The 10,870-nt window shown below is 46.7% G+C and overlaps 1 protein-coding gene across 1 annotated transcript in view; it reads left to right on the top strand.

Annotated features, from left to right (window-relative positions):
* The first annotated feature begins 506 nt into the window (after window positions 1–506).
* Window positions 507–10,870, top strand: part of serinc2l (serine incorporator 2, like) — a 14,396-nt gene continuing 4,032 nt past the window's right edge. Inside the window, exons 1-5 of the mRNA XM_080540852.1 lie at window positions 507–626; window positions 6,555–6,716; window positions 7,029–7,222; window positions 8,808–8,887; window positions 10,677–10,814. Coding sequence (XP_080396978.1) covers window positions 588–626; window positions 6,555–6,716; window positions 7,029–7,222; window positions 8,808–8,887; window positions 10,677–10,814 — 613 coding nt within the window. The 5' untranslated portion in view covers window positions 507–587. The remainder of the gene's footprint in view (window positions 627–6,554; window positions 6,717–7,028; window positions 7,223–8,807; window positions 8,888–10,676; window positions 10,815–10,870) is intronic.

The raw sequence follows: 10,870 nt of genomic DNA, 5'->3' as shown, positions 1-10,870 counted from the left end.
CTGTATGGACACCTGTATTAACACCTGTATGGACACCTGTATGGACACCTGTATGGACACCTGTATGAACACCTGTATGGACACCTGTATGAACACCTGTATTAACACCTGTATGAACACCTGTATGGACACCTGTATGGACACCTGTATGGACACCTGTATGAACACCTGTGTGAACACCTGTATGGACACCTGTATAGACACCTGTATGGTGTACAGGACGCTAGGGGACAGAGGACTTATTGTATATATTTGTATATGTATTTACTTGTTTAAATCTTATAGTAATTCTTATATTATTTAGTTCATCTTTTGTGTGGTTTATGGTTTATTCTTGTTTTAATATGTAGTCCTATTATTGTTGTTATGCTGTGTGGATACAAACAAAGGGTATTATATTATATATTATTATTATTATTATTATTATTATTATTACTTCCGCATTCTCCAGACACGTCGTGACGTCAGTGACGTCGAACTGTTGTGGAACAGCGCGTGACGCCGCCGGTGACCGAAACCAAACCGTCAGTTCTGCTGTTAGCCGAGAGAGAAGTCCGTCTGTAGCCTGAAGACCCTCTTTTGTGGAGATGGGGGCTTGTATGGCCTTGGCCTCGCTGGCCAGCTGTGTAAGTAACATCTACGGCCGGGTTGTTGCCTTTCACTGTCGGCTGAGATAGCTCGCTAGCTAGCTTTACTCTGTCTGTATGCCTGCCCGCCCGCCTGTCTGTCTGTCTGTCTGTTTGCCTGTCTGCCTGCCTGCCTGTCTGTCTGTCTGTCTGTCTGCCTGCCTGTCTCTCTGCCTGTCTGTCTGCCTGTCTGAATAGCTCGCTAGCTTTACTCTGGTGGTTGTTGTGATGATGAACGTCTAACATGGACGTTTAGCTACGACGTCGTTGGCTTAGTATCTGTTGAGGTTATCTGGAGCAGACAGACAGACAGACAGCTAGACAGCTAGCTGCTGTTGGAGCCATTGTCAAGTCATGCCAGGTGGACTCGTCAGGAACACAGACACGGGGCTTGGCTGGGTGTTTGGCTGCCAGCCTATTTGCATGGGAGATACTCCGATAGCGAGTTGTCTGTTTCTGGTTCTTAGAGAGCGGTGAGCCTGTCTGCCTGCCTGCCTGCCTGTCTGTCTGTCTGCCTGTCTGCCTGTCTGTCTGTCTGTCTGCCTGTCTGTCTCTCTGCCTGCCTGCCTGTCTGTCTGTCTGTCTGTCTGTCTGTCTGTCTTAGAGAGGGGTGAGGGTGTTATGATTTTAACAGCCGTATCCATACTTGCTACCGTGCAGTCCTGGACCAGTTGAATACAGTAATACCCCTTCTCTCTCTCTGTCCCCCCCCCCCTCTCTCTGTCTCCCCCCCCCCCCCCCCTCTCTCTGTCTCCCTCTCTCTCTGTCTCTCTCTCTCTGTCTCCCTCTCTCCATCTCTCTCTGTCTCCCCCCCCCCCTCTCTCTGTCTCCCCCCCCCTCTCTCTGTCTCCCCCCCCTCTCTCTGTCTCCCCCCCCCTCTCTGTCTCCCCCCCCTCTCTCTGTCTCCCCCCCCTCTCTCTGTCTCCCCCCCCCTCTCTCTGTCTCCCCCCCCTCTCTCTGTCCCCCCCCTCTCTCTCTCCTCTCTCTCTCTCTCCTCTCTCTCTCTCTGTCCCCTCTCTCTCTCTCTCCTCTCCCTCTCTGTCCCCTTCTCTCTGTCCCCTTCTCTCTCTCTGTCTCCCTCTCTCTCTCTGTCTCCCTCTCTCTCTGTCCCCCCTCTCTCTCTGTCCCCCCCCCTCTCTCTCTCACTCACTCTTGTCAATCACTCTCTCTATGAGCTGTTCTGCCCAGCCCCCATGGTAGTTCCTCATCTACATGTATAATCAGAATCAGAGTTGCTTTTATTACATCCAAAGTACAGAGTAGTCTTTGGCTTAGGCTCTTCCACATTGGCATTGCAGCAGGAAACAAAACAACAATAATAGAATAAAGTAGAATAAGTAATAATAAAGTAGAATAAGTAATAATAAAGTAGAATAAGTAATAATAAAGTAGAATAAGGCGATAAAGTGATCAGTGTTTCCTCTACATGCATTTCATCGTGGCGGGCCGCCACGATGGAATTTCCTCCGCCACCATTCAGATTTCTCAAAAAAATAAAAAAATAAATTTAGGCCGCTTTTCAGACCTTCACAGCGCTAGACACACCCACAAGCGCGAAGCGACGCGCTTGCAAAACTGTTTTGTGATTGGTCGAATACATCTAGGCTGCGTCTAGTCTACAAACTACGATCCTCCACTCCTATCACCGTGGACACAGCAAGGAGCGAATTCCCGGGTAGAAATATTTCCTCTCCCCGCTGTCAGCGGTAAGCGGTACTTTCCTCCAGCAGCGGTAAATGAGGCACCCTTTGCGGCTTAATAACTTTGGTTCTCCGGGGGTTACGGTAAAAATTCCAATGTGTCCGGAAAGAGGACAAGCCATGGAATCGAAAAGTTTTTGAATGGAGTCGATCCTCCACTCCTATCACCGTGGACACAGCAAGGAGCGAATTCCCGGGTAGAAATATTTCCTCTCCCCGCTGTCAGCGGTAAGCGGTACTTTCCTCCAGCAGCGGTAAATGAGGCACCCTTTGCGGCTTAATAACTTTGGTTCTCCGGGGGTTACGGTAAAAATTCCAACGTGTCCGGAAAGAGTCGTGGGAGACGATTTTTTTATTGACAACGGAATTACATGCTGGAAAAACATGCAGACACAGACAATAAGAGACACACGGGAGAAGTACAGGAAAACATTTAATTTTTTTGGGCCATCCTCGAGTTTTGGCTGAAATTACGTCGTTGTTTTGAGCGCGCGTGCGCGTTTCATGCGCATGCACGCGAAAAAATCAGCGGTCAGCGCTACCCGCACCATTGTAAAAATCCCTGGAGGAAACACTGGTGATCATAGTTGTACCACAGTGGGACCAGTCGTACTGCAGTAGAACAGAAGTGCAAAAAGCTGTACAGGTTACAATGAGATGTAGTGCATTTCCCCAGGAGCCTGTGTAACAGGTTCGTGCACAAAGGGAGCCGGACACAGTACTGGCGGGTACAAAGGCGGGCGGAGCCCAGTTTATTAGTCTTGCCGCTGAGCCTTACTCAGACCGGATGGCCAGGCTCCACCGTGCTGTACCTGCCCTCCCGCTCCGATAACTTACGGCTCAGGTACAGCACCGGGCGGTCGACAACCCGAACGGCAGCGCGGTGAACTGGTACAGACCGCGCGGGGTAGTGAACTGGTACAGACCGTGCGGGGTGGTGAACTGGTATAGACCGCGCGGGGTGGAGAACGGCGACAGCGGAATCTGCCAGTATCCCTTTACAGTCCAGGGTGGTATAGAATTTTGCCTTGCCAAGCCGGTCCAGGAGCTCGTCGACCCTGGGCATCGGATAGGCATTGAATTTAGACACCGCATTCACCCGTCGGTAGTCCACACAGAACCGTACAGCCCCATCCCGCTTGGTCACAAGCACGATAGGGCTGCACCAGGCGCTGTGGGACTCTTCTACCACGCCCAGTTCCAGCATTGCCTCTAATTCCCGGCTCACCACGTCTCGTTTGTGAGCCGGCAGCCTGTACGGCCGTGTACTAACCGTAACGCCCGGTTGCGTATCTATGTGGTGTTCTATCAGCGTGGTGTGACCGGGTAGGGGGGAAAACACGTCAGCGAACCTCTGTTGTAACTCGGCCACGTCCGCTCGCTGACTCGCCGAGAGATGGTCTCCTAGACACGAGTGGAGAGAAGGCAAGAGACCATCTAGTGTTCACACATTCAGGCCTCTCTTTTTAATTGTTGTCTGTGAGCGGATAGTTCCTATTATATGCATTCTCATCTAGATCTGTCTCAAACTATGCCGTGTTGGGTCCTTGAATTTGAGTGAATTGAGTCTTGAAAGTCCTTGAAAGGTGCTTGAATTTGATGTTTCAGAAGGTGTGGGAACTAGGGATGGGACGATTATCGTGTTTATCGTTAATCGCGATAAAAACACCCGCGATAACTTTATCGTGGAGAATTTTAATTAGTTTAATTGTTTATTTTTTTTTTTTTTTTTTTTATTATTTTTAAATGACTGGACTTTTTAAATAGGCACTACATTTTATAAACACTGCTTTGTCTGACTGGTGGTCCCCAGCTGATGACCCAGTTAGGCCCACATAGGTGTTCAGTGAGGTGTCACAGCACACCTGTTCTAAAGGCACTGTTGGAGGTGCGTCAGGCAGCAATGCCCAGCAGGAGTACCATCACCTGTATCATGATTTGATCTGTCTGTTTTTATTGTATGTATTAATGTATGTGACCTATGTGTTTTTTTTTTTTGTTGTTGTTAATATTTTTATTGAGTTTCACAGAGACATGTACACAACAGGACATAACAACAACAACTAGTATCCGTGGGGGAGGTTATTGTCCCATTAATAGTAGAAAACTAGTTTTGCACTTTGTTATGCAGTACATTGTCCATAAACAATAACAGAAAATTTTCTTTCTCTTTTTTTTTACAAACAAAAAACAAAGACAAACAAAACAAAACAAAAACAAAAAAACAGGGGGGGGAGGAGGCCATGTCACATATCAGAAATAAACAGAAAAGAAAATTACAACAAATGCCATAATATATGGGGGGATCACCCCCATCCTCCGTCCTCCATGGACAGCATCCATGTCTTACAGTCCTAAACACAGCGGCAGCACAACACCAGCACAGTAAATAATATTGTGACCCATACATTGTAGATCTGTTACACATTAGTCTTGTGTACTTTCTTGAGTGTAATCCACCAAACCTTTCATTACAATGGCAGCCAGTCTGGTACCAATATAATCTAAGAACGGAGACCAAATCTTATAGAATGTCTTTATCTTACACTTATGTCAGATATTCCATAGGAATCATATCAAAAATTACCTTGTGCCATCCAGCTATTGTAGGCGGTTTGCAGTCTATCCATTTCAGCAATATATTTTTCCTTGCACAAAAAGTGAGGATACACAGAAGTCTTTTGGAATGCATACTTTTAAGTTGTTTGTCTGGCAACCCAAACAATAGACACATGGGGTCCTTATCCAATGTAACATCTAGAATTAGATGAATTTTATCCACTATACCTTTCCAGTAATCATCTATATATCTACAAGTCCAAACACAATGAACAAAGCTCCCAACCTCGGTAATACACTTTGTACACATTTCCGATTTGTTATGATCCATTTTATGTCTAAGTTGGGGAGTAATCTGCAAACGTTGTAGTAGTCTAAATTGCGTTTCCTTCGTCCTATTACAGATTGAGATGTCGTTTGCCGATTGCCATATTAGTGACCAAGTTGCTGCATCAGTATTAATGTTCAGGTCATTATTCCAGTCTTTGGGCGTAAATGCAGGTTTGCCTTTATCATATTTCGAAAGTGCTCTATGCCCAAGCCCCAGAATGCCTCTCGTCTTTCCAGCAGAGACTATCTCCTCCAGCGGAGAGGGTTGGTGACAGAGGCCAGTGTCTTTTTGGCTATTTAAAAAACTTCGTATCTGAAGGTATCTGAAAAACTCATTTCGTGGTAGGTCATATTTCTTACATAATTGGTCAAATGAAAGTAGTATTTCCGTATCATATAAATGTCCGATAGTAACCATCCCTTTGCTGTCCCACCGCTTGAAACCCCTATCCGTGGCACCAGGGGAGAAGTCTATGTTGCCCCAAACTGGCGAGAGGGAGGATGTAATAATCGTATGTTATAAATAAATAGTAATATAATTGAGATTTCTCACATGAGCCGCGCGCGAATATCCTCACAGAAATTTGTCTCGCGCGATTGTTCAGCCTGCATGGGTAACGTGACTGTCAAGTCAGCCTTGTCAGTCAGTCACTAACGTATGCTAGCCTTCTCACCATGGCTGCATCGGCCCCGTGTCCATTGCCTCACCTTTCCAGGGTTGCACGCAGGCTTCTATGCATACCTGCAACTAGTGTTCCTTCAGAGAGAGTGTTTAGTGCCAGTGGGCACATACTCACACCTCTCCGAGCACAGCTAAAGGCAGAAAAAGTGAACATTTTGTTGACATTTTTGCACTTTAACCTATCTTGAAGCTTTCAAGTCTCTAAGCCACAAGGCTAGCACTCAGTTTGATGACAGAAAAGTGTCAGTGTTCAAGTTTTGTTTGACAGTATTTTTTTCCTTTATTTATGCAGTGATACCTTATAATTTGTCATTACCTTATTTAAGATTTTATTAAAGATTTTTATTTTTGTCAAGATGTTTTTAAAATGATGTTAATGTTATTAACATGATTAAATAAAAATACAACAAAATCTAAGTTAAAGTGATTACAGTGTGTTTTATTGGCATTCTAAAAAAAAGTTTTTTTTTTGTTTTTGTTTTTAAATTCTCGCGATAATATCGTGGATCGCGATTATTTTGCCCACGATAATCGTGACATGACATTTTCTAATCGTCCCACCCCTAGTGGGAACCCCGTTACTCTAACCCCCCCCCCTCAGGCGTCGTGTCTGTGTGGCTCCGTCCCCTGCCTTACTGACTCTACCCCCCCCCCCAGGCGTCGTGTCTGTGTGGCTCCGCCTCCTGCGTGCTGTGTGGGTGCTGTCCGTCCTCCAGCAGCAGCACGATGAGCAGGCTGGTGTTCTCCCTCTTCCTGCTGCTGGGCACCCTGGTCTCTGTCATCATGATCCTGCCTGGCATGGAGGAGCAGCTACGCAAGGTAACCCTGACCCCTGACACTGACCCCTGACACTGACCCTGGCTCCTGACCCCTGACACTGACCCCTGACCACTGACCGCTGGCCCTGACCGCTGGCCCTGACCCCTGACACTGACCCCTGACTATGTTCACACTACCTCAGTAAACAATCTTCCATGTATGTCAAACTCTGTCATCCCCGACTCCCCTCCCTTCCTCTCCCCTCCCCGACTCCCCCCTCCCCTCCTCTCCTCTCCTCTCCTCTCCTCTCCCCTCCCCTCCTCCCCTGCCCTCCCCTCCCCTCCCCTCCTCTCCTCCCCTCCCCTCCCCCAGATCCCAGGGTTCTGTGAGGGGGGCACCACCATCCCCATCCCCGGGGTGGAGAACCAGGTGGACTGTGACTTCATCGTGGGCTACAAGTCTGTGTACAGGATGTGCTTCGCCATGACCTGCTTCTACTTCCTGTTCTGTTGCATCATGGTCCGCGTCCGCAGCAGCAAAGACCCCCGCGCCGCCGTGCAGAACGGGTGAGTTCCACACCATACAACACCATACACTACCATACAACACCATACACTACCATACACTACCATACACTACCATACACTACCATACAACACCATACACTACCATACACTACCATACACTACCATACACTACCATACACTACCATACAACACCATACACTACCATACACTACCATACAACACCATACACTACCATACACTACCATACACTACCATACAACACCATACACTACCATACACTACCATACACTACCATACAACACCATACACTACCATACACTACCATACAACACCATACACTACCATACACTACCATACAACACCATACACTACCATACAACACCATACACTACCATACACTACCATACACTACCATACAACACCATACACTACCATACACTACCATACAACACCATACACTACCATACAACACCATACACTACCATACACTACCATACACTACCATACAACACCATACACTACCATACACTACCATACACTACCATACACTACCATACAACACCATACACTACCATACACTACCATACAACACCATACACTACCATACACTACCATACACTACCATACACTACCATACAACACCATACACTACTATACAACACCATACACTACCATACACTACCATACACTACCATACACTACCATACACTACCATACACTACCATACACTACCATACAACACCATACACTACCATACAACACCATACACTACCATACACTACCATACAACACCATACAACACCATACACTACCATACACTACCATACAACACCATACACTACCATACAACCCCATACACTACCATACAACACCATACACTACCATACAACACCATACAACACCATACACTACCATACACTACCATACACTACCATACACTACCATACACTACCATACACTACCATACACTACCATACACTACCATACAACACCATACACTACCATACACTACCATACACTACCATACACTACCATACACTACCATACAACACCATACACTACCATACACTACCATACACTACCATACAACACCATACACTACCATACAACACCATACACTACCATACAACACCATACACTACCATACAACACCATACAACACCATACACTACCATACACTACCATACACTACCATACAACACCATACACTACCATACACTACCATACACTACCATACACTACCATACACTACCATACAACACCATACACTACCATACACTACCATACAACACCATACAACACCATACACTACCATACAACACCATACACTACCATACAACACCATACACTACCATACAACACCATACACTACCATACACTACCATACAACACCATACACTACCATACACTACCATACAACACCATACACTACACAGTACGGTGATGGTAGCGCTGCGTCCAGTGCGTGGCGGTCCGTCTCCATGGTAACGCTGCGTCCTGCGCGTGGCGGTCCGTCTCCATGGTAACACTGCGTCCTGTGCGTGGTGGTCCGTCTCCATGGTAACGCTGCGTCCTGTGCGTGGTGGTCCGTCTCCATGGTAACGCTGTGTCCTGTGCTTCCCAGGTTCTGGTTCTTCAAGTTCCTGCTGCTGGTCGGCATCACAGTGGGAGCATTCTTCATCCCCGACGGAACCTTCCACACTGGTACGCCCTGGTCTGACCCTAACCCTGACCTCTGACCTCTACACAACCCTAACCCTGACCTCTACATGACCCTAACCCTGACCTCTACACGACCTAACCCTAACCTCTACACGACCCTAGCCCTAACCTCTACACGACCCTAACCCTGACCTCTACATGACACATTTCATCACATTTTAAAGCAAGATAAATTTTTATTTTTTTAACTTTTTACAGTTTCAAAATAATAAAACAAGGAAAAAAGGCCTTGTACAAAAGTGTGGGAACCCTGTCAGCTAGTACTTAGTAACTCCTCCTCAGGCAACTATAACAGCTTGCAAACGCTTCCTGTAGCCAGCTAAGAGTCTTTCAATTCTTGTTTTTTGAAATTTTCTCCATTCTTCCTGGCAGAACACCTCTAGCTCAGAAATATTCTTCGGCCTTCTTGCCTTCAGTTCTACTGACCCTTTAGTCTAGTTCTACTGCCCCTCTAGTCTGTCCGTACTGGTTCTGTCTACTGTGTGTGTGTGTGTGTGTGTGTGTGTGTTGTGTGTGTGTGAAATAATTTATGCAACAATGTTGCGAACTCATCCACTTGCTCCGGGTCCTGATTCGGACTTTCATGTGAGAACATGACCTTAGTAATCATCTTCTCAAAAGGTAACAAAGAATAATCCAAAAAGGTTCCCAAACATTTGCACAGGGCCCTTTTCAAGGATGATAGAATCAGATCATGTCTCTGTCCACACTGGTTCTACTGACCCTCTAGTCTGGTTCTACTGACCCTCTAGTCTGTCTGGTTCTACTGACCCTCTACTCAGGGGTCCCCAAACTTTTTTCTGTGAGGGCCACATCATTTTTCCTTTCTCTGATGGGGGGCCTGGGTCGGTCTCTAACATAAAATAATATGGAACGGAGTGAAATGGAGGCGGTTGCGCAAAGCAATTGCGCACAGGAGAGCACTGGTGGATGCAACAAAGTCTAAACAGTTGAATTTGGATGGAATTTATACCTATAGTGATATGTCAATGAAATATAATCAGTTTTACAGTCTGATACATGAGGGAGGACCCTCATCATACACGGGGGGACCCATGAAGCAGGGCTGTCTGGGGGTCCTTAAACGAGCATCAAACACTTAATTTCTTGCATTCTGGTGAATTGATATGCACCAATTTGTGACCTTTCTGCATCAATTTATGGTGGAAATGTCATTATTTATGTAAAGGAAAACACAATATTCAGGCACCAGATGATCAAAATATAATGTAATATAATGCAATATAAGGCTCTCAGGCATTCTGTACTTTCAAATATGTATTCTCCTTGAGCAGTCAACATACTATCAGCTATTTCGCTAGCAAAAACGAAAGCTAACTTATTTGCGAAACAGCGCCCCCGCCACCACGTCGGCGCAATGGCGCAATTGCAGTTAGAAATGACAGAAATCCACCGTAGAAAACGGCGACGTTGTTCAAAGGGCCGGTCCAAGTGTGGGGGTGGGCCGTGTTCGGCCCGCGGGCCGTAGTTTGGGGACCCCTGCGTCTAGTCTGTCTGGTTCTACTGACCCTCTAGTCTGTCTAGTTCTACTGACCCTCTAGTCTGTCCGTACTGGTTCTGTCTACTGTGTGTGTGTGTGTGTGTGTGTGTGTGTGTGTGTGTGTGTGTGTGTGTGTGTGTGTGTGTGTGTGTGTGTGTGTGTGTGTGTTGTGTGTGTGTGTGTGTGTGTGTGTGTGCGTGTTGTGGGGGTGTGTGTGTTGTGTGTGTGTGTGGGGGGGGTTCTACTTACCCGCTTGGTCTCTCTCCACAGTGTGGTTCTACTTTGGTGCGGTGGGCTCTTTCATCTTCATCATCATCCAGCTCATCCTCCTCATCGACTTCGCCCACTCCTGGAGCCAGACCTGGGTGGGACACGCAGAGGACAGCGACCACAAGGGCTGGTTCGCAGGTAACACCTCCATCACCTCCATCACCTCCTCAACCATCTCCATCACCTCCTCCACC

The sequence above is a fragment of the Nansenia antarctica genome (genome assembly GCF_963989245.1).
Source record: "Nansenia antarctica genome assembly, chromosome: 10".
NCBI lineage: Eukaryota > Metazoa > Chordata > Actinopteri > Argentiniformes > Microstomatidae > Nansenia > Nansenia antarctica.
This window is presented reverse-complemented; position numbering and strand designations above follow the sequence as displayed.